At 37.2% G+C, this 24,468-nt stretch overlaps 1 protein-coding gene across 1 annotated transcript; it reads left to right on the top strand.

Moving 5' to 3' along the window:
* Positions 1-1,151: 1,151 nt before the first annotated feature.
* LOC108665489 lies at positions 1,152-22,871 on the top strand. Its single transcript, XM_047880754.1, has 12 exons — positions 1,152-1,374; positions 2,190-2,330; positions 2,574-2,695; positions 2,913-3,065; positions 4,550-4,801; positions 6,914-6,917; positions 8,253-8,432; positions 8,676-8,797; positions 9,003-9,155; positions 17,709-17,839; positions 18,965-19,046; positions 21,891-22,871. Exons 1-12 carry the CDS (start codon positions 1,245-1,247, stop codon positions 22,230-22,232), a joined length of 1,812 nt encoding a protein of 603 aa, XP_047736710.1. The 5' UTR covers positions 1,152-1,244; the 3' UTR covers positions 22,233-22,871.
* The last annotated feature ends 1,597 nt before the right edge of the window (positions 22,872-24,468 follow it).

Here is a 24,468-nt window from a genome sequence, read left to right as displayed (position 1 = left end):
TTAGCTTAGCTTCGCGTTTGTTTGTTGTTAAAATTGACAACGAAAATTAAACCACTTTTGATTGCTCTAGAGATCTGAAATTCGGCATGCAGGCTATTTTCGTCTAACAATTTCGGATACAATCATAAAAACTAGCAATTAGAGGCCTAAATTAGCTTAATTGAGTAAAGTATATATATACTATTTATATAGTATGACGTGCGGGCGCTGACGTTATAGACGAGCAGGCGTATTCTTGGGCATGGAAGAGGGTGAAGGTGTATGGAGGCAAGCCAACAAAGCCTCACACACACCCAAGGGGACAAGCTAGGCTTTTTGGAAGGAGCTTATAAGTGACTATATGTGGTGACATGCCTGATAAAGGGTTAATTGTAAGATAATATTAAATATAAGATGAAAAATTGTTGTTTTGCTAACAGTTCTTCAAAATCACTTGTGAAATGATTGCTGTTATCTGCAGTTTTGGAAAGTATTCCCAAAATTATAAATTGTATTGACAGTTAGTCATAATTAAGAAAATTGGTTGGTTACAGTTCAGTGTACCAGGATTGTGGCAGTGAGGTGCGGGTTTAATCTCAGCTCTGTATGACAGTTTCTGGTCAAAATCAGCAAGGAAGCTTGGCTGTTAAGCGCAGCAGAATTAGAGCAGTGAGTTACATGTATGAGACCACAACAGGCTGTGAATGTTCTGCAATGTTGAGAATTTGTGACAGATCTAATAGCCAAGTCAATGCTGAAACTGCTCTTACTATAACTAATGATATGCAAACTAGGGCATGGCTTAATAAAATTTGTAGATAGAATCTCTTTTGCATTGAAATTATGATATCCAAAATATTATTCCTAACACTTGTTTTTGATCATGCCATTTCATGTAAATTAATTAACAGCAACCTCATTCAGTTGAAAACTAATATTGAGTGCAATACATCAAACAAAAAGTACAGGACAAAAATTTTTCCTTGTTTTTAAGGAATGACTGAGTTCAAATTTGCTTATCCTCTATAAAATAGAGCATTTGACAACCATTTCAAGAAGGGTTCAAACTTCACCCATTTAAACTTACGCAGCAAAGGATTTGTCAGCTAATGGATTTCCCCTGGTAAGTTTTTAAAATTGTAACTGCTTAATGAATTTTTTGTGCAGATATATTTATATATACAGATTTTCTCAATGATGTGTCACATAGCCTGAAGATTTCATTTTTATCAGTTATTGGAAATCTGCAATCATCACATACTATCATGGCAAGCAATGCATTCAAGTGCCGGGTCTTGCTGCACCAACTCCCTGCAGCTGCCGTGGGGAGGGGCTGGTGTGCCATGCCAAGCCTCGCTCAAGTGTGTGCTGATGCTGGCAGTGTGAAGTGTGAAGGTGAGCCTGACATTTTGCTCCATCCTGCACTTATAGTTAATTGGCATGGTTGTATGTAGAAGTGCTGTCTTTGATCAAAAATAGATAACAGATGTTATGTATTTGTTGATTGTTAACAGATGTCATGGTCAATTTAATGCAGAAAATGAAAATAAATGACAAATAATATGAATAAGAAGGTCTTCTATCATACCTCTTCTATAATAATATGCATTTAAAAATTACTTTTTAAAGACAACACTTCTGAAGAATCCTTGGATGTTATGCATGTACAATGAATTTTTAATTTTTTTTTTCAAATATAAAAAAAAGTATTTTGCACAATTTTTTTTTAAATCAAAATTTTGTAAATTATCAAAATTATTTATTCCATCAACTGATTCATGCATAGTCTCTGACTTTATGCAAGTGTGACAAATTTTGGATCGATTGGACGGTTAGAAGTGTGTGTTAAATATTGATTATAAGATTTGTAGCAGACAGACAAACAGACAAACAACAAGAAGTGAAGTTAAAGAGAAGTGTTGTAAAAAGTAACCTGCTTTAGCTTATAGAAATTTTTCATGTGTAGACTCATTTTTGATTATACTGTCAACAATTAATAACTTCTAATTACCCAACTGTAAATGAATTAGATAATATTTAGAATTTACAGGTTCTCGGACAAACAGGCTAATGATGGAAAGAAATTTCCATTAGAAACTTACAACTCAGCAACTAACCTCTTTGGAACATGAATACTGATTTACTATGTGGATGAAACATTTTATTCTGAGGAACATTTTACACCTTGCTTCACTATTTACTTTGTGCAGCTTTGGATGCTAGTGCTGCCTCCTCAGCCCCTGAAGTTCCAATTGTAAACGTCAAAGAAGAGTTAGTGGAAGCCATGGAGCCAGTTCATGTGAAGGAGGAGCCATTCAATTGTGACGAAGAGGTACACGTGAAGTGTGAAGGTGAGCCTGGCATTTTGCCACATCCTGAGCTTATAGTTAATTGGCATGGTTGTATGTAGTAGCTGTGTTCAAGGTTGTAAATTGAATCCGTGGATTTGTAATTTACATATTTCCGGACAATTTCCATTACAAATAATATGTAGCTTTAACCTATTTGGAGAATTAATACTAATTTTCTATGTTTAGAAAACATTTATATCTGAGGAACATTTTTTGTCTAACTTCTCTATTTCTTTTTTGCAGTTTCAGATGCTGGGGCTGCCTCCTCAGCCCCTGAAATTCCAATTGAGAACATCAGGGAGGAGCTGTTGGATGCAATGGAAATTATAAGCGTAAAGGAAGAGCCATTCAATTATGATGAAAAGGTACACATGTTAGCTGGCATATGGAAACTTGATTATGATGTAATCTTTTGTTAAAAGCAACAAAGTCCTGAATGAAAGAAAGGTATAATTTGACATATTTGAGATATATCTTACAAAACAATGCTTTATACTAATGGATGTATGTGTCAAACACCTCAAGATTTTCCAGAGATTTCATTTTCATAATAATGGAAATATTTTTCATCTGTCTTGGCAGGCCCATGAGCTACCCAGCCCTGGTTGTGGGGACCCGCCAGTCCCTCCTCCCCCGCTGTGTGTGCCCTGCAAGAGGGAAGCGCCAAGTGAGGTTCATGAGGCTCCCCACGCCCCCCAACAACCCTCAGCCATGGCAGGAGTGACAGAAAAACAGGTTAGGAGGGTTTGCCAAAAAAATTCCTTATTTTGTAAGGTGCATCTCCTGTGTTGTTTAAATGAAATTATTAATTTGAGTGAACATTTTGTGAAGATACAGAATTTAATAACTGAATCCAGGATATATCTGTTGCTCAATCCAGGACTTGTGTTAAAATTTTAATATCAAGTATTTAATATTCATGAAAATTATCTGTGTTGAGTGAAAGTCTTCTTAAAGCCCAGCAGCTCCACAATGAGTTCTTTTCTTTCATTTTTTAAGACCTTATATGTTCATGTCTAAATTCTTAAGTAATTTTCCTGACACTTGCCCAAGGGTAGTTGAAGAAAAGAATATTTACGCAAGGAAAGACCCTCAGAATATTTATTTGAGGCAGGACTCCCAGAATATTTATGCAAGGCAAGACCCTCAGAATATTTAGGAGATCATTCCACATATTGACTCTTGCATTCAGCAGGACAATATTTATTGAAAAAATATTATGACCACATTTTTCTTATTTTTAAAAGCTGTTTTTCTATGCCTGCAGTCATTAACTTATAATCTAGTTTGTTAGTGGGTTTGGTCAGCCATGAGCTCCTTGGAAGGATGTTCCCAGTGAGGCTGTCATGGGCATCAGTGCATCAGGAGTGTGGGGTGTTGGCGTGCATATTTTGTATGGTTGTTTGTTTAGCACACTTTATTCCTGTTAAACTTTTGTACCATTTTTTCTTGCTACTTATTTTGTTACTTATATTTTCTTATCTGTTCTGTGCCATTATTTGATTTTATTATTTTTGTAGATGCTGATGGCAAAATTGATATCAAAAAAATTGTTTCAGGAATTGTTTCAGGAAGCATAGAAACATGCAGAAATTCAGATTTGTGGAGCCACTACTAAAAATTATAGAGAATTATCAAATCAATTTACGCGTATGGATTTCTAGAAATTTTCCATTATATTGGAGAAATTGCCAACAAAAATTTCATAAAAATCGGTCACTACCCTAAAAGAAATTGGAATTTTCTTATTATATTCCATCAAAAGCAAATGGAAATTATCAAGCTGCATTTTGATTTAATTTTCTCTAGCTACTTTAAAGTAAACAAATTATTATTGCTGCTTCCAATTTTTTAAAAAATGCGTAAGAACGTCAATTTTATTGTCCGAGTCAAAACTTTAATTTATATGCTCATGTTTGAATTCCAAGGCATGGCAGGGGTGAATTTGTATGGATGGATGAACTGATGATTGGATATTGATAATGTATCATAATGTATCGTGATAATGTAGCATCATACATAAACCAGGGGACAAGCTGGGCTTTTGGTAACTTGCCCACGAAAGGCTTAATGTTCATTCATTTTATTTTCAAAATTACAATTTGAGTATGAATTAAGACTTTACCAATAAGTTTTTGTCTCAAAAATTTTGTGCTTATAAATAATAAGGTAATTGCTGCTGTTATTTGGGTTGAAGTGACGTGTCTTGTTGTGAGCAGCGCAGCAGCGGCGAGTTGTCTACGCCTGGGGAAGCTGCAGCAGCGGCTGGTGGCTGTGGCCATGTCTCTGCAGCAGCGGCTGGTGGCGGTGGCCATGTCTCTGCAGCAGCATCTGGTGGCAGTGGTCACGTCTCTGCAGCAGCGGCTGGTGGCGGTGGCCACGTCTCTGCAGCAGCGGCTGGTGGCGGTGGCCTCGTCTCTGCAGCAGCNCCCCAACAACCCTCAGCCATGGCAAGAGTGACAGAAAAACAGGTTGGGAGGGTTTGCCAAAAAAAATTCCTTATTTTGTAAGGTGCATCTCCTGTGTTGTTTAAATGAAATTATTAATTTGAGTGAACATTTTGTGAAGATAGAAAATTTAATAACTGAATCCAGGATATATCTGTTGCTCAATCCAGGACTTGTGTTAAAATTTTAATATCGGTACATAATATTCATGAAAATTCTCTGTTGAGTGAAAGTCTTCTTAAAGCCCAGCAGCTCCACAATGTGTTCTTTTCTTTCATATTTGAAGACCTTGATATGTTCATGACTAAATTCCTAAGTATTTTCCCTGACACTTGCCCAAGAGTAGTTAGAGAGAAGAATATTTATGCAAGGCAAGACCCTCAGAATATTTATGTGCTGTCTCTTATACACATCTAGATGTGTATAAGAGACAGATATTAGCCGCTACAATGGCCAAAATTATTAGAAATCTCTTAATATTTATTGTTCTGCTATTGGGATTTACTCATAAACATTAAATGAGAATAAAACATTTTCAAAACATATCAATTCAACTTTATTGCAATTAACCTAACCAAACTAGTACTGGTTACTGTGGTTAGACACAGTAAATAGAAGTTAGTTATTTACTTATTTTTATGTTTTACCTTCCCTACATGGATGTCTACTTTAATGTACCAATCTCAAAAAGTATCCACATATATATACAAATAAAAGACTGATTTTTTATATATAGATTCAAGTAGACATCCATGTAGGGAAGGTGAAACATAAAAATAACTGTAAGCAAATGAAAACATGATAAAATACCTGTAAGTGGTAACTGGTAACAACTTAAGGGGGCGTCTACCCTAAAGTTTTTGGATTTGGCTTTTCCGGTTTTTAGTCTCATCTTAAAGCTGACATTCTACCCTATTCAATGGTACCATTACCATCTCTGTAAATTGATTTATGCGTTCGCGACAGATCATGAAAGGGAGGGGGGTGGGGGAGTTCTTTAACAAATAGAATAGGAGGAAATTTGCTGCGAGCACTTTAAATAGAGTGTCGGCTTGAGGTGCACCTTAGTTACCCGCCTGGCATCGTATGAGGAGGTGTGCATGCAGTCGCTCCCACCATCCTTGACTGGAGTCAATTTCCTATAAAGTTTAGTTTTGTATCGATTCGTTAAGACCATACCTATCGAGTTATCGAGCCTTTTTTAGATTTGTGCATAGTTTGGATTTAAAAAGAGAGGGAGGGGGGAAATTTTGAAAAAAATGAGAAGAAAATGGAAAAATGCGTGTAAAAAATTTAAGGCAAAAATCAAAAAAGGGCTCAATAACTCAACAGGTATGGTCTTTACGCATCGAATGGTATGCGTATCAATGTTGTAGCTTGAAAACCCTAGGAGGAGATAGATTTCTGCAGTATCCCTTTCTGTCCGTTTTCTATGAATTTCACGTTTTCTTTCAATTTTTCCAAAAAAATCATACAAACAAATGTTTTTTGTATTTGGGTTTTACATATATGTGTGAAATTTCAGAAAGATCCGTTAGTAAATGTGGAAGTTTTTCTGGAGGGTATACCCCCCTTAAGTAAAATCTAAAGGCTTTATCTATAAATGTAGCAGTAGTGCTGTAGCAGTAGTGCTGTACCTCGCAAAACCTCGCATCGCTACTTAAATATGTAGTGGGCGCTACCGCTACCACTACATTGCTGTAAATGTAGTGCCGCTACTGCTACTGAAAATGTAGCGGCCGCTTCATGTAGCGCGCTACTGCCCACCTCAGTATATAGAAGAAAATTCATCTACTCAGAATTTCGCTGCTCCAAAAATGGTACAAAAGCTCTAATAGCAATTTGTAATATTGAGCAGACATTTTCAAAAATTGCAGGTAAAAGCTATTAATTTATGGTCATTCTTGAAAAATTGCTTGCAAAATATGGCAAATTTGAATATTTATCATGGAATAAATTAGATAAAAGCCACAAAAATGGGCGACATTGAGTGCAAGCAGTCATTTTTGTCTCATTGATAGGTGTCTTCTGCCCAATTTTTTTGAGAATTGGCTAATAGTGCCTCAGAGGATAGATATATATAGTACATGCCAACTTGTAAAGCAATGGATACAAATTGTATCCATTTTATTGCAGGGAGGTGTGAAATATATCTACTGGCCTCCCATAAATGGGAATACAGGAGCAACCTCTCCTACTCAGAATGTGAGTGAGAGCCAAACTGGAAAATAATTGCCTGTGCACACAGGCAATTATATAAGCTTTTTGGAAGGAGCTTATAAGTGACTATATGTGGGGACTTCCCTGATAAAGGGTTAATTATAAGATGATATTAAATATAAGACGAAAAATTGTTATTTTGCTAGCAGTTTTTAAAAATCACTTGTGAAATGATTGCTGTTACCTGCAGTTTTGGAAAATATTCCCAAAACTAGAAATTGTAGTGAGAGTTAGTCATAACTAATAAAGTGGGTTGGTTACAGTTCAGTGTACCAGGATTGTGGCAGTGAGGTGCGGGTTCAATCCCAGCTCTGTATGACAGTTTCTGGTCAAAATCAGCAAGGAAGCTTGGCCGTTAAGCACAGCAGAATTAGAGCAGCGAGTTACATGTATGAGACCACTACAGGCTGTGAATCTATACTGCAATGTTGAGAATTGGTGACAGATCTAATAGTCAAATCAATGCCCAAACTGCTATTACTATGACTAATGATATGCAAACTAGGGCATGGCTTAATAAAATTTGTAGATAGATTCTCTTTTGCATTAAAATTATGATATCCAAAATATTATTCCTAACACTTGTTTTTGATTGTGCCATTTCATGTAAATTAATTAAAAGCAACATCATTCAGTTGAAAACAAATTTTTGATGCAATATGACAAAAGATTTTTCTTGTTTTTAAGGAAGGTCTGAGTTTAAATTTGCTTGGCCTCTATAAAATAGAGCATTTGACAACCATTTCAAGAAGGGTTCAAACTTTACCCATTTAAACTTACGCAGCAAAGGACTTGTCAGCTAATGGATTTCCCTGGGAGGTTTTAAAAGCGTAACTGCTTGATGATTTTTTTGTGCAGATATATTTATATACACAGATTTTCTCAATAAAGTGTCACATAGCCTGAAGATTTCATTTTTATCATTTATTGGAAACCTACAATCATCACATATGGTACTATCATGGCAAGCAATGCATTCAAGTGCCGGGTTTTGCTGCACCAAGTCCAAGACACATTTTTAATTGATACTATCAACAATTAGTAACTTCCGATTACCTGACTGTAAATTAATCAGATAATATTTGAAAATTACAGGTTCTCGGACAAACAGGCTATGGATAGACAGAAATTTCCATTAGAAACTTACAATGTAACATCTAACCTCTTTGGAACATGAATAATGATTTTCTATGTGGATGAAACATTATATTCTGAGGAACATTTTACACCCTGCTTCACTATTTACTTTGTGCAGCTTTGGATGCTAGTGCTGCCTCCTCAGCCCCTGAAGTTCCAATTGTGTACGTCAAGGAGGAGTTAGTGGAAGCCATGGAGCCAGTTCATGTGAAGGAGGAGTTAGTGGAAGCCATGGAGCCAGTTCATGTGAAGGAGGAGTCATTCAATTGTGACGAAGAGGTACACGTGAAGTGTGAAGGTGAGCTTGGCATTTTGCCGCATCCTGCATTTACAGTTAATTGGCATGGTTGTATGTAGTAGCTCTGTTCATGGTTGTAAATTGAATCCGTGGTTATGTAATTAACATATTTCCAGACAATTTCCATTGCAAATAATATGTAGCATTAACCTATTTTGGAAATTAATACAAATTTTCTATATTCAGAAAACATTTATATCTGAGGAACATTTTTTGTCTAACTTCTCTATTTCCTTTCTGCAGTTTTGGATGCTGGGGCTGCCTCTTCAGCCCCTGAAGTTCCAATGGAGAACATCAAGGAGGAACTTTTGGATGCAATGGAGATTATAAGTGTAAAGGAAGAACCATTCAATTATGATGAAAAGGTACACATGTTAGCTGTCATCTGAAAACTTTTAACTTTTGTTATAAGCAACAAAGTCCTGAATGTAAGAAATGTAAATTTGATATATTATAAGATATATCTTGCAGAACAATGTTTTATACTAATGAATCTAAGTGTCAAACACAAGATTTTCCAGAAATTTGGTTTTCCTAATAACAGAAATATTTCTTTATCTTTCTTGGCAGGCCCATGAGCTGCCCAGCCCTGGTTGTGGGGACCCGCCAGTCCCCCCTTCCCCACTGTGTGTGCCCTGCAAGAAAAAAGCGCCAATTGAGGCTCATGAGGCCCTCCACGCCCCCCAACAACCCTTAGCTCTGGCAGGGGCTACTAAAAAACGGGTGGGTAGTGTTAGTCAGGGGGTAAAATCTTAATTGTGTTGGGTGCATCTCCTGTGTTGTTGAATTGAAATTAAAACTTATTTTGAGTGAATTTTGTATGAAGATCAGGAATATAATTAGTGACTCTGTGGATCTCTTAGCTGCTCAATCCTTGACTTGTGTTGAAATTTTATTATCATATATATAATACCCATGAAAATTATCTCTGTCAAGCTAATCTTCTTAAAGCACGCCAGCTCCACAATAAGTTTAAGGGAAGGTTATTGTACTGGGGTCGTTATTGAGTTAGCTGGCGATTTAATTGTCTGGTAGTTACTTTCCTTGAGGATCGTAGGATAATAGAAGTGTGCAAGTCCAAGGTTTTGAGGGTTTATTTGCTTTGTATAAATAAGGTATGATAATAAAGGTCTGTGAACAATGTTGAGCATTAGTACATGACATGGGTTAAATAATTCATAATCTGCATTTTAAATTCAAATCCGCATAATTTAAATTCATGATAAGTTATTTTAATTAATATTAGGGTGGACCAACTTATCTTTACATTTTATCAAAACAATAATTTAGATCATTAATGTTTCAATCAGTAACCCAAAAATTCATTCCATTTAGTGTTTCCTAAGGTTTCCCAATTAAGTTTATCTAATTGAATATCTCTCATTTGAACAATACTAATGAATATTATGACTTCAATATTAATGAATCTAACTGAATCAAAATCACTAATCGAATAATTATATAAATAAACAACTAATGATTGAATAATCAGTAATCGCTCAATAATCAATTTATCAATATCAATCAATAAGCAATCAATATTACATAATCAAAAATCGAAATAGATCAAAATTTCAATATACAATGAATCAAACCTAGATTAATTAGTCTCCCAATTATGAATATAACATGGAGTTGTTTTATCAACATCTTCAAAATAGAAAATCTATGCTGTTCACATTCCAGCGCATAAATCCGATTAAAGTGGTATTCAATGGTTGGCTTATGCTCAATTTACTTATTATTAGTTAAATATCCAAAATATCACAACTCCATATCAATTTGAAATATAATTTAATTATATAGCCAAATATAATTATTATCAATTCAAAATACAATTAAATAGTTATTATTCCTAATTATGTCAATTTCCAAATCACGGTCTAAATTACAGTTCATTCTATCAAATCCAAATTCCTCTTGTTAAAACTCAATCAAGTCAAATTCCTCAACAATAAACAATTTAAGTTTAATCAAAATTCATGTAATTCTTCAATTCATCAACTATTAAGCATGTTCCAAAACTTTCCATCAACAGTGACAATGATGACTGAATCTAGTGCTGCCACTCAATGTTTTATGCGTCTGTGATTTGATTCATCTTGGCATGTTTTACATTTATTTTCCTTCTGATTAAGCAACCCTAATTTTTGCTGATCTTTACTCTAGTCAAATAGAACATTAGGTCTCACAAGGGTTATGCAAATCCAGTCCACTCAACTGCTCTAGACTGATAATAGTCCTAATAATATGGAACAGCATTGCATTACATATTCACGAGGGCATCAGAAGAATTAAGATTATTAACATGAGAATTGCTCAACATCAAAGGAGCTAAAAGGGATTACTATTTGGTTAATTAAATTGATATTTAGTAATACTAAGTTTAATACTGTGATACTCTAAGGTACTCTTCCTTCATCTTGAACTAAGGGCTAAGCCAGATTGGGTCATCAGAGGGTTCAGCTAGTCTGGCCCCTATAGGTACTTGGGTCAGCAGGACACATTTCTTAGTTATCCTATAGCTCAATTTAGAATATAATGCTAGGATAAACTACACAGAACATTTATCAACAACAAGGTTACATCATTAATGATAATTTTACACTCACCCAGTGGTTATATGAAAGATATCCTAGAGTATCTTTAGAGTTGCCCGAACAGCAGCACGCCTTAATTTTGAATAGAACCTGTAACGGTTCTCAAGCTCGATCGCCGATGTTGCCAAAAGCCGCGTGGGAAGGTTTTTAGCTTTCTCTTATTAATGGTTTACTGAATAATATTACTTATTATTACTGGGGCTTAAAGCTATTGTAGAATCATCGGAACATTTTGTAGNCATTCAGCAGAGAAACCTCTTTCCTGCTCTGAGTGCTCATATACTTGCGTCACACAGCAGCAACTAAGTCGACATATTCTTTTCAAGCATTCAGCAGAGAAACCTCTGCACTGTCCTGACTGTATATATGCTTGCATCACGCAACAACAACTAAGTCGACATATTCTTTACAAACATTCAGGAGAGAAACCTTTCACCTGCTCTGAATGCTCATTTGCCTGTGTCACACAAAAAGATCTCAGGCAACATATTCTTTATAAACATTCAGCAGAGAAACCCCTGAACTGTCCTGATTGTAAATATGCTTGCGTCAAAAAACGCGATCTAAATTTACACATTCTTTCCAAGCATTCAGCACAAAAACCTTTTGGCTGCACTAAGTGTAAATATTCTTGCGTCCAACGTCGCTTTCTCGATCGACATATTCTCCGTATGCATTCGTGAGCAGGATGTAGGATTACTGCATGCAAGGCTTTAATTTAGGGCAGGACTACATCATACAAGGCTTTAGCTTAGGAGCAGAATTACAGCATACAAGACTTTAGCTTAGAAAAAGTACAGCATACAAGTTTTTAGATTACAGTCAGGATTACAGCATACAGTACTTTAGCTTAGAAGCGGGAGTACGGCATACAAGATTTTAGATAAGAGGCAGGATTACAGCATACAAGGCTTTAGCTTAGGGTCAGGATTACAGCGTACAAGGCTATGGCGTAGGGCAGGATTACAGCATGGAAGGCCTCAGCTAAGGGGGAGGATTACAGCATGCAAGGCTTTAGCTTAGAAGCGAGAGTACAGCATACAAGACATTAGCTTAGAGGCAGGATTACATTGTGGAAGGCCTCATCTAAGGGCTGGATTACAGCATACAAGATTTTAGCTTGGAAGCGGCATTACAACTTATATGATTTTAGCATAGGGGCAGGATTGCAGCATACAAGGCCTCAGCTTAGGGACTGGATTACAGCATACAGGGACCCGGCTAAGGGGTGGGATTACAGCATGCAAGACTTTTGCTTAAGGGCAGGATTACAGCATACAAGGCTTTAGCTTAGGGGCAGGATTACAGCATACAAGGCTTTAGCTTAGGGGCAGGATTGCAGCATACCAGGCTTTAACTTATGGACAGGATTGCAGCATACAAGGCTTTAACTTAGGGGCAGGATTGCAGCATACAAGGCTTTAGCTTAGGAGCAGGATTGCAGCATACAAAGCTTTAACGTAGGGGCAGGATTGCAGCATACAAGGCTTTAACTTAGGGGCAGGATTGCAGCATACAAGGCTTTAGCTTAGGAGCAGGATTGCAGCATACAAAGCTTTAACGTAGGGGCAGGATTGCAGCACAAGGCTTTAACTTAGGGGCAGGATTGCAGCATACAAGGCTTTAGCTTATGGGCAGGATTGCAGCATACAAGGCTTTAACTTAGGGGCAGGATTACAGCATACAAGGCTTTAACTTAGGGGCAGGATTACAGCATACAAAGCTTCAGCTTCGAGGGAGAAGTGAGAGTAAATTTGTTGCTCTGCCCACCAACTGTCAGAGGGACTGGCGGCTCTTGGGGATTGTCAGCCTGGCATCAATTGTTGCAGCTGCTGCGGTGGTGGTTGCCGCCTTCTGTCCATCCTGGCTTGACTTTTATTGCAAATTTTTGCTTAGGGAAAACTCTTTCACTGTAACTTTGTACTTTCGCGGATATATTTCCGTTTTAGTTCTGTTTAAATGTTAGCTTTTGCCGTGCTGCCACTGGCAGGGCTCATATAACAAATGTTATTCCAGGTGCTTTCAAATTTTATTTTTGACGGAAGTGTTTTTTGTGTGAAACGCAGACCAGGCAGAGGATGAAGTAAAAATCATTAATTTCATAGCGACTTTTCTTCTCCGCGTATTCTTGTTCAAGGCGGCGAACCTTGTGAAACTTGTTTAAATTCTCAGCTCGCCTCTTCAATGATTCTGAATAAAATGGAGGAAATTTAAAGTATATTTACCATCGTAATTGGTTTACTTTACCATTTTACTTATTGAAATGAATTTCAAAAGGCTAGAAGTTTATTTTGGCTTATCGAATACGAATCCGACTAAAAATTTTCCAAAATACTTCCAGCGGCGCATTTTTATTAATTGGTCATAAGTTTCATCCAATTAAGTTTGTTCCTTCACAATAAACTCGCATAGTGGTAAACGAGAGACTAGTTTTGCTCTTTTTTGTGTCCTATTAGAAGACAAGTAAAGCATCATGGAATTTTGTGGAAGATTGCACATTGTTGCAGTCATGTCAAAGCGGTCAGACTGCATTTACACGTGCTCAAGGCAGCTCAACTTACAGTAAAGACAAATTTTATTGTTGCCGTTTGACTGTTTTAGGGTAAAATTAGAGATTTAGGGTAACACGTGCATGGACTTTGTAAATAAATTTGCGCCTTGTAAATGGTTTTTCATGGCCAAGATATGGAATTCATGGCTCGAAAAAATGGAATCACAGCTGGCAAATCCATAAAACCATGGCTCAAAAAATTCAATTGCGGCTTGCCTAGTAGATATATTCCATGCCTGTTGTGCATAACTTGTCATTATGATACATGGGCACAGATGAAATTTTCTGAGAATTTGTGCAGTTTTTTCCTTTTAATTTCTTCTACCTATGGTTGTTGCCCATTCGTTATCTCATATAGTGGGTTCTCAATATGAGAGGTTCCCTATATTATGTTATAAATCAAAAGTGAAAAAAATTTCAAGTTAGATATGAGTCATGTTTTTAAGGTAAGGACCATTATAGAGTTAAAAAAGACGTTCAAAGATATTGCAATAATTTTATTTTTACATGAAAGTCTGTACCTTAATCTACTTTTCTACATAATTTCTGTAAATATTGAGGCACTTGTCATAACGTGGCACCAGTTTTTGAATACCCTCCTGATAAAATTCTGCCACCTGACTTCTCTCTACCACTGCATCACAAATCTGTTAACCACCTAATCTGGTGCTCAGCGACTAACATTTGTTCCTGCACTTGAAGAAACGCCTGGGTGATCGGCATCTTCAAGATGATAATGAATTCAGAACATTTTTAATGCAGAGGCAATAGTCAGGTGGCAGAATTTAATCAGGAGGGTATTCAAAACTGGTGCCACATTATGACAAGTGCTTCAATATTCACAGAAATTATGTAGAAAAGTAGATTAATGTACAGGCTTTCAAGTTAAAAGAAATTATTGCAATATCTTTGCACATATTTTTTTAATTCCAAAATGGTTCTTACTTATTAAAAAAACATGCCTCGTAGTTAAAAGAACTATTTTAGTGGATTTGGAAGCCTGAGGCTTCGAAGTCACAAATTTTAGTTCAATCCAGAAACTTATACCATGTGAACATCTTGGTGAGAAGATTTTAAACTTTTGGATCCTTCTCTGATAAGTGACATCAGAAGGTTGAGAGCTCATCAGCCTATGTGGCTCAAAATTGAAGGGAAAAATTTGATTTTGTATGTTCTTGGGGTAAATATGGCAATTTGGGTGGAGAATCCACTGAGATATTAGCTCAGCAATTTACTCAAGGTATATATTTTTTACTTCTAAAGATCAATATGCATGTGGCTCCGGCCGGATGTTTAAACATACGGTCCAGTAGGAATTTCACCTGTAGCTATTGTTTAGAGTGGTAAATTTTCATCCACACTTCATTATTTGCACCATCAGTCAAGATTATTTTAATAAGTTCTGCCCATTGTTGGGATACATAAATTCTGAATAAACAAATGATTAATAAAAATTATTTAAATCCTCCAAACATTTACTGCATAACAGTTTAAGGTTTTTTCTATGAGTTTCCTATAGATATATAGAGCCACTCAATAAATTTTCCAAACTTTCTTGTTTCAGATTTTCTGGCAAAAATATTTTGCAATCTTATAATCATGCCCCGTAATATATCCAAGTGCCGGGTTTTGCTGCACCAAGTCCCTGCAGCTGCCGTGGGGAGGGGCTGGTGTGCCATGCCAAGCCTTGCTCAAGTGTGTGCTGATGCTGGCAGTGTGAAGTGTGAAGGTGAGCCTGGCATTTTGCTCCATCCTGCACTTGTATTAAATTGGCATGGCTGTATGTAGTAGCTGGGTTCATTGTTGGAAATTGAATCCAAGGCTTTGTAATTTACATATTTTTGAACTTTAATTTTCATTACAAGCAATATGTACCATTAACTTAGGTAGTTAATTGGCATGGTTGCATGTAATAGCTGTGTTCATGGTTGGAAATTGAACCTAATGTTTTATAATTTACATATTTTCAGACTTTAATTTCCATTACAAGCTATATGTACCATTAACTTATAGTTAATTGGCATGGTTTTATGTAGTAGTTCTGTTCATGTTTGGAAATTGAATCCAAGGTTTTGTGATTTACATATTTTTGGACTTTAATTTCCATTACAAGCAATATGTACCATTAACTTGTAGTTAATTGGCATGGTTTTATGTAGAAGCAGTTTGTGGCTGAAAGGTAAATGGAGATTTCATAACCCGAAAAATATCAGGCAGAGGATTGAGGGAAATAAAATACTTCACTATTTATTAACTACCTATTTTATAAATAGCATAGCAAGTTTGCACATATTCAGCAAAGTTGGTGTGTGAGTTTGTGCATTTGAAGCCTAACACCACTAATATAAAGGGATATCTAGGATACTTATCATGTTGTGATATTGCCTGCACCTGAAATTTTCTTCCTAGTGTCATTATTAGATCAATAATTAAAATTTGATTTTTAAATTTATATGTATGAATTTAGGTTTAAAGGTTTTTAAGTCGACCGTTTAGCAGGCAAGCATTGAAATATTCAGAAATCAAAATTTCAGAAACCATTTCAAGAAAGTAAGAAGTATTATACGATATTCCTATTTATTTTTATGTATCTTAAAAAATTTTGTCTATTGAAAGTTTAAATTGCTCCTGAAGAATTTATTAAATGCAGTCAGTACACAAAATTTTTCTTTATAATTAAAATTTAGTTAATGCAAATAAAAAATAAGTAACAAAACAATTTAATTTAATACAATTTTATCAAGTTACCAGAAATATTTCAATATATGTTAATACTTCCACCCCAGGGTGCAGAGGATGGAAGCAGCATTGCCAATATATGGGTTTTTAAGCCCAAAGCGTCGCCGGCCATTTTCAAGATGCATTGCCGGGTAATTTTTAATGAAAAACCATTTGCGCTGAGTAATGAAAAACTATTTACAAACGACGAACTTATTTACAAGGTTGCATGCACGTTGTTGTGGACCACCAGGTTCGCATGAACTGTTGTCTTGAATAAAAGTCTTTTCTGGCCAAAATATACTTAAAATCCAACACCACAACACAGATATAAAATTGGGCACGGTTACACAGTTAATCGAGACAATCTGGCACAAGACATATACAGGCCGAATAGAGGGATCCTTCCTGTCCGCTCTCTAAAATCCGAATATAAATCCGTTCGTACGACACCAGTCAGCAAAGCTACGATTCTCTCTAAAACAATCTTACAACTTTTACATCCTAATTAAAATATGTCTTTTTCCTATACACTATACATCAAGATATTACACATTGATCCTTAATAATTAACCTAGCCCTCTACAACGTGTTACCCCAAATAACTAATTTTACCCTAAAAACAGTCCAATTGTACAGCAAGTGTCAACGGAACATGTGATAATGCAGTCTGACCGCTCTAATGTGACTGCAACTATGTAATCATAAACTTGTTGTTTACATTTCTTTGGCGGGAACTCATCGCAACTGATTTCTGGACAAGCTTCACTTCATCCTGATCCATCCACTTACCAGAAACCTTACTTTTTTCTAAATAGTTAGCCGAAGAATGACAAATTTATTAAATGCAAGAACTTCAATCTAAATGTGTTGGCAAGATCTTCTGAATGCATAAATTTTGCTACTGAAGCATCGCCAAAGATCTTGCAATATTCAACCACTCTCTGCACAGTGGCTTCCACCTTTTGAAAAAATGCAGAAAGAGCGTCAATTCCATCATCCAACTGACCAAGTCTAAACTTTCATTTTAACTTTCATTTTTTCTAAATATATTTTAATTTTTGGGCATTGCAGGTGGTAATGCTATGCATAGAATGATGATCAGATAATTAGTGATTGAAGGCATGATAAGGAAGCCTCAAAAACAAACAGGAAGCTGTGGTGGGGCTTTTAACGAGGCAATTTCAATTGATCATACCTATATGGTAACTTGCCCGTGAAAGGGCTAAAATAGTTTTTCACAGAATAGTTTTTCATATTTTGGAACGAGAGTAAAATGATGGTTCCATCTTTGACGTAAAATGTTTGTTTAGAGAAGGTTTAATTAGGAAACATATATGCTTTCTTACTATCATTGAGATTAGGAATTACAAGAATGAAAAGCATGGGGATATTCCATAATTGCAGGAATTATCCGTCCCAGGCCTGGTTGTGGGGACCCGCCAGTCCCTCCTCCCCCGCTGTGTGTGCCCTGCAAGAGGGAAGCGCCAAGTGAGGCTCATGAGGCTCCCCACGCCCCCCAACAACCCTCAGCCATGGCAAGAGTGACAGAAAAACAGGTTGGGAGGGTTTGCCAAAAAAAATTCCTTATTTTGTAAGGTGCATCTCCTGTGTTGTTTAAATGAAATTATTAATTTGAGTGAACATTTTGTGAAGATAGAAAATTTAATAACTGAATCCAGGATATATCTGTTGCTCAATCCAGGACTTGTGTTAAAATTTTAATATCGGTACATAATATTCATGAAAATTCTCTGTTGAGTGAAAGTCTTCTTAAAGCCCAGCAGCTCCACAATGTGTTCTTTTCTTTCATATTTGAAGACCTTGATATGTTCATGACTAAATTCCTAAGTATTTTCCCTGACACTTGCCCAAGAGTAGTTAGAGAGAAGAATATTTATGCAAGGCAAGACCCTCAGAATATTTATTTGAATATTTAAGGCAGGACTCTCAGAATATTTATGACATCATTCCTCATATTAAGCCTGCATTTACCAGGACAATATTTACTGAAAAAATATTATGACAACATTTTTATCATTTTCAAAAGTTGTTTTTCTATGCCTGTAGTCATTAGCTCATAATCTAGTTTGCTAGTGGGTTTGGTCAGCCATGTGCTCCTTGGAAGGATGTTCCCAGTGAGGCTGTCGTGGGCATCAGTGCATCAGGAGTGTGGGGTGTTGGTGTGCATATTTTTTTTGTTTTGTTAGACTTCATTCCTGGTTTTGATATTTGTTAACATTTTCCTCTTGATACTTATTGTATTAATTTGTATTTTGCATATTTATTTTATGTTATTCATATTAACTTTCTATTTTTTATAGTAATGGCGAAATTGGTCTCACAAAAAATTTATCCTAACATTGCAATATTTCTCCAATTTACTTGCAAAATTTAATTTCTGAATATTAACTTAACAAAAAGTTGATGTTTGACTTATACACTCAAATTATCCTAAACTGTAAGCCGAACTATAATCCTAAAAGTATATTATATAATCGTTTACGCTGTTCCTCTATATCCTCGGATCCAGCTACAACCGAACTACCTTCAGGTCAAACTTGATTATGATACTATATCGCATCGTCTACTGCCAAATAGTAACGTGTTACATATCATCCTTTAATCATCTGCAATTATGTGCAACTATTCGCCTTGTGCAGCACGGCAGCGGCGCACCGTCCACTGCTGCGCGAGCTGCAGCAGCGGCTGATGGCGGTGGCCACGTCTCTGCAGCAGCGGCTGGTGGCGGTGGCCACGTCTCTGCATCGTCCAGCTCCAAGCAGCTCACCCAGAGGCTGGAGCGACATATTCCTGATAAACATGCACACAAGAGAACATATAACTGTGCTGATTGTGATTATGTCAGTTTTTTTAAGAATAACTTAAGGAAACATATTCATTTCAAGCATTCAGCAGAGAAACCATTCACTTGTTCTGAATGCTCATTTGCCTGCATCAGACAACAAAATCTAAGTCAACATATTCTTTTTAAGCATTCAGCAGAGAAACCTCTGCATTGCCCTGACTGTAAATATAGGTGCATTACTCAACAGCAACTAAGACTGCATACTTTCTCCAAACATTCAGCAGAGAAACCTTTCACCTGCTCTGAGTGCTCATATACTTGCATCACACAAAGTCATCTAAATAGTCATATTCTTCATAAACATTCAGCAGAGAAACCTTTAATCTGTCCAGAGTGCTCATTTGCCTGCATCACACAACAAAATCTAAGTCGACATATTCTTTTTAAGCATTCAGCAGAGAAACCTCTGCAGTGCCCTGACTGTAAATATGCTTGCGTCACACAACAGCAACTGAGACTGCATATTTCATCCAAACATTCTGCAGAGAAACTTCTGCACTGTCTTGACTGTAAATATACTTGTGTCACACAAAATCTGCTAAATCGACATATTTTATTCAAACATTCAGCAGAGAAACCTTTTACCTGCTCTGAGTGCTCATATACTTGCGTTACTCAACAAAATCTGAGTGTGCATATTCTTCGTAAACATTCAGCAGAGAAACCTCTGCACTGTCCTGGCTGTAAATATGCATGTGTCACACAATATCAGCTAAATCGACATATTTTATCCAAACATTCAGTGGCGAAACCTTTCACCTGCTCTGAGTGCTCATATACTTGCATAACACAAAGTCATCTAAATAGTCATATTCTTCACAAACATTCAGCAGAGAAACCTCTGTGTTTTTAACTGATCATTTACTTACATTACACGACAACTTTTAAAGGTACATATTCTTTCAAAGCATTAGGGAAACCATTTGTCTGTGTGCCCATACAATTGCGTCACAAAGAGTGAAGTAAGAACCCATGTCCTTGGTAAACATTCTAAAGAGAAACCATACGCCATCATCAAGTTAAATTTATTATCTAAAGCTGTACATGTTTCAAATTATATATTTCGGTCTTGACAGTAGTTGTGCTTTAGGTTGCTGGGAGAGTGAAATGAAATGCTGTAGCAATGTGAGAAATGAAATTAAAAATTATATGAGAAATTCCAAACATCGTAGGAAATAAATAGTCAAAACTGTTCATGTTAGTGTATAATATTTGCTCATAAAAATGCAAGATCCCTAATAACTAAAAGAAATTTTCTTACTTTAACTCATTTACGTCAAGCTATCATGTAACCATATTTTTTTTAATAGACAGAACTGTAAAATACTCTCATTGTGGTAACCGAGTATTTCTCTATCATACAAATGTCACAGCGACGGGGTGGCCCTTGGGCACAGTTCATGGAAATGTTTTGCTTTGCAACAATTGCGCATTCATACATTTGCAAGCAAAATTACAGATGCTAACTCAGAGGGATTTTGCCTGGAAGTTGGAAACAATTGATAACAATTCAAAAATTGTATATGTCCTTATGGCTTGAGACTCCCGCGTGGAGCTTCTAGCTAGTTTTTGCTCATTAATTTTTCCTTATAGAATCGTCAGAATTAGTGTATAATTATAATATTATGTTCAAAGTTTTGTGAACAACGCTCAGCATGAATGTAAAACATTTTGCTGAGATTAGCTAGCCTTGTTTCTCTGTAAATTAGGAAGCTGGTGCGTGACTGAACGCCATATGTAAATCTGAATTCAAAGCTTGCATGGACAGCCAAGTGTTCCTTGGAAGGATGTTCCCAGTGAGGCTGTCATGGGCATCAGTGCATCAGGAGTGTGGGGTGTTGGCGTGCATATTTTGTATGGTTACTTGTTCTGTACACTTCATTCCAGTTAATATTTTGTAACCTTTCATTTCTTAATACTTATTTCATTATTGTTATTTATATTTCTTATCTGTTTTGTGTTATTATTTTATTATTTCTGTAGCTGCTGATGGCAAAATTGATCTCAAAAAATTGTTTCAGAAATTGTTTCAGGAAGCATAGAAACATTCAGTAATTCAAATTTGTGGAGCCACTACCCGAACTTGCAGAGAATTATCTGATCAATTTACGCATATGGATTCTTAGAAATTTTTCATAATATTGGAGAAAATTGCCAACAAAAATTCCATAAAAAATGGTCACTACGCTAAAAGAAATTGAATTGTTTTTAACTTATCAAATCAAATGTAAAGAGAAACTATCAAGCTGCAATTTGATTTTATCTTCTCTAGCTACTTTAAATTCAACAAATTGATATTGCTTCTGCCGATTTTTTGCAAAAATTCGTAAGAACGTCTATTTCATTGTCTGAGTCAAAACATTAATGTAAATACTCATGTTTGAATTCCTAGGCGTGGCAGGGGTGAAGATGTATGGATGGATGAACTGATGATTGGAGATGGTCGTAGGCGTGATAACGTAGCATCATACATTAACTAGGGGACAAGCTGGGGTTTTGGTAACTTGCCCTCAAAAGGCTTAATGTTCATTAATTTTACTTTCAAAATTAAAATTTGATAATGAATTAAGACTTTACCAATAAGTATTTGCCTCAAAAATCTTGTGCTTATAAATAACCAGGTGATTGCTGCTGTTATTTGGATTGAAGTGACGTGTCTCGGTGTGAGCAGCGTAGCTGCGGCGCGTTGTCTACTGCTGGGGGAGCCGCAGCAACGGCTGGTGGCGGTGGCCACGTCTCTGCAGCAGCGGCTGGTGGCGGTGGCCACGTCTCTGCAGCAGCGGCTGGTGGCGGTGGCCACGTCTCTGCAGCAGCGGCTGGTGGCGGTGGCCACGTCTCTGCAGCAGCGGCTGGTGGCGGTGGCCACGTCTCTGCAGCAGCGGCTGGTGGCGGTGGCCACGTCTCTGCAGCAGCGGCTGGTGGCGGTGGCCACGTCTCTGCAACATCCAGCTCCAAGCAGCTCACCCAGAGGCTGCAGCAACATATTCCTGATAAACGTGCATGCAAGAGAACCTTTCCCTGTGCTGATTGTGAATATGTTTGTCTTTCTAAGTATATGTTAAGTAGGCATATTCTTTATAAACATTCTGTAGAGAAACCTTTTACCTGCTCTGAATGCTCATATGCTTGTATCACACAACAGCAATTAAGTAGGCATTTTCTTTATAAACATTCAGCAGAGAAACCTCTGCACTGTCCTGACTGTAAATATGCTTGCGTCACACAACAGCAACTAAGTCAACATATTCTTTCAAAACATTCAGGAGAGAAATCTTTTACCTGCTCTGAATGCTCATTTGCCTGCGTCAAACAAGGAAATCTAAGTCAACATATTCTTGCTAAACATTCAGCAGAGAAACCTTTCACCTGTTCTGAGTGTTCATATGCTTGCGTCAAAAAACGCGATCTAAATTTACATATTCTTTCCAAGCATTCAGCACAAAAACCTTTTGGCTGCACTAAGTGTAAATATTCTTGCGTCCAACGTCGCCTTCTCGATCGACATATTCTCCGTATGCATTCGTGAGCAGGATGTAGGATTACAGCATACAAGGCTTTAATTTAGGGGCAGGATTGCAGCATACAAGGTATTAGCTTCTGTCAGGTTGTCTACCGCCATCTCCCTTACTTGTGTTAGCAGTTACTGCGTCACTTCCGTGACGTCACTATTGTATGCCTATATAAGCTCTCCGAGCAGACCTTCAGTCAGTCTTAGGGTACGTACACAGTGAAAGCAGGTTTGCCCGCGCGAGCAACCTGCTCCAACCTGCCACAAGAATGAACATAGGATAATAATGTAAGTGTTCACAGTGAAAACCTGTACGAATAGGCTTCTGTATTCTATGGTTTCAGGCGCCAGCCAGAACAGGTAACCAGCACGCTGGCAACCTGCTTTCACTGTGTGCGTACCCTTAGGCAGGCGTAGCCATCATGTAGCCATAACCTTTTGTAGCGTCCACTGGACGTCACCTGACTCCGGCGTTCTCCTGATCGTCGTTAGTAACCAGTAACCACCTATACTAAATTACATTGTGTAACCAACCAACTTCATCCTATATTCCTATCTAGTTCTTAATATACTTGTAGACTATCCGCCTCTCAATATTCCTGCCCTTAGTTTGGACCTAACTACGAACCCTGGAACAACCCTGAATAATGTCAATGAACTTGGACCCTCAACTCAAGTAACCCTCAGATTATAATCCGGTGATTAACCAACTATAGAACTTTGATATAATTAAATAGAACTTATAATAAACCATCGGGCCAGCCCAAATCCTACCTGACACTTCGGGTGAGAAGTGAGGGTGAACTTCTTGCTCTGCCCACCAACTGTCAGAGGGACGAGGCTGCCCTCGAGCGCGGTTCATGGGAATTGCAGGCCTAACTTCAATTGTTGCAGCTGCTGCGGTGGAAGTTGACACCTTCTGTCCATCCTGGCTTGACTTTTTGTGCAAATTTTCGCTTAGGGAAAATCTTTCACTGTAATTTTGTATTATTGCGAATATTTTTTAATTTTAATTCCGCTTAAATGTAATCGCTTGCCGTGCTGCCCAAAGGAGGGCTCAAATAACTAATGTTATTTCAGTTGCTTTCAAGTTTTATTTTCGCGTTCCTAGGGGGATTGTTCCTCTGCGCCCCACTGCTGAGCTCGCGGTGTCTGCAGGTCTCAATTGTGGGGTTAAGTTATTATGTAGGTAGGATTCCTTACATCAAGTTTTTATGTAGGTAGGAGACCTTACATCAAGTTATTATGTAGGTAGGATTCCTTACATTTCCCTTCTCTGTCTCTCTCGTGCGGGCGGCCGACGTCCCGTGTAAGTGAAATACATCAAAGTGAAAGTGCACAAAAAGTTTTAAAATGTTTTTACACGAACTCGGATTCCGTTTTGAACAAAAAAAGTGAACTGTTAACTGTGATCGCAAACAAGTGTATAGACATTATATGTATCACAGAAACACTCCCTAAAAATCACGGGGGGAAAATTGTACCTGTAGAATTTCAGCTGCCAGGTTTTGATTGTTTTTATAACTTAAATGAAGAGCAGTGCAGTAGAGGTGTAGCTCTGTGGGTTTGAATCTCTTATGGAGCCCAGCAAGTTAAGTTATCTGCAGAGCATCAATCAGCTAGAGAATCAGTGTGGTGCAAACTTACTCTAAAAGGCAAAGATAGCCTCCTCATAGGGGTCATTTACAGATCACCTAACAGCTCCTCTGATAACAATAAAGTACTAAACAGCCTTTTACCGAGCATGTCATTCAGCAGGTCGCATACGTTGATCGTTGGTGACTTTAACC

This window comes from Hyalella azteca, unplaced genomic scaffold, assembly GCF_000764305.2.
Source record: "Hyalella azteca isolate HAZT.00-mixed unplaced genomic scaffold, Hazt_2.0.2 contig712, whole genome shotgun sequence".
In the NCBI taxonomy this organism is placed as follows: domain Eukaryota; kingdom Metazoa; phylum Arthropoda; class Malacostraca; order Amphipoda; family Hyalellidae; genus Hyalella; species Hyalella azteca.
This window is presented reverse-complemented; position numbering and strand designations above follow the sequence as displayed.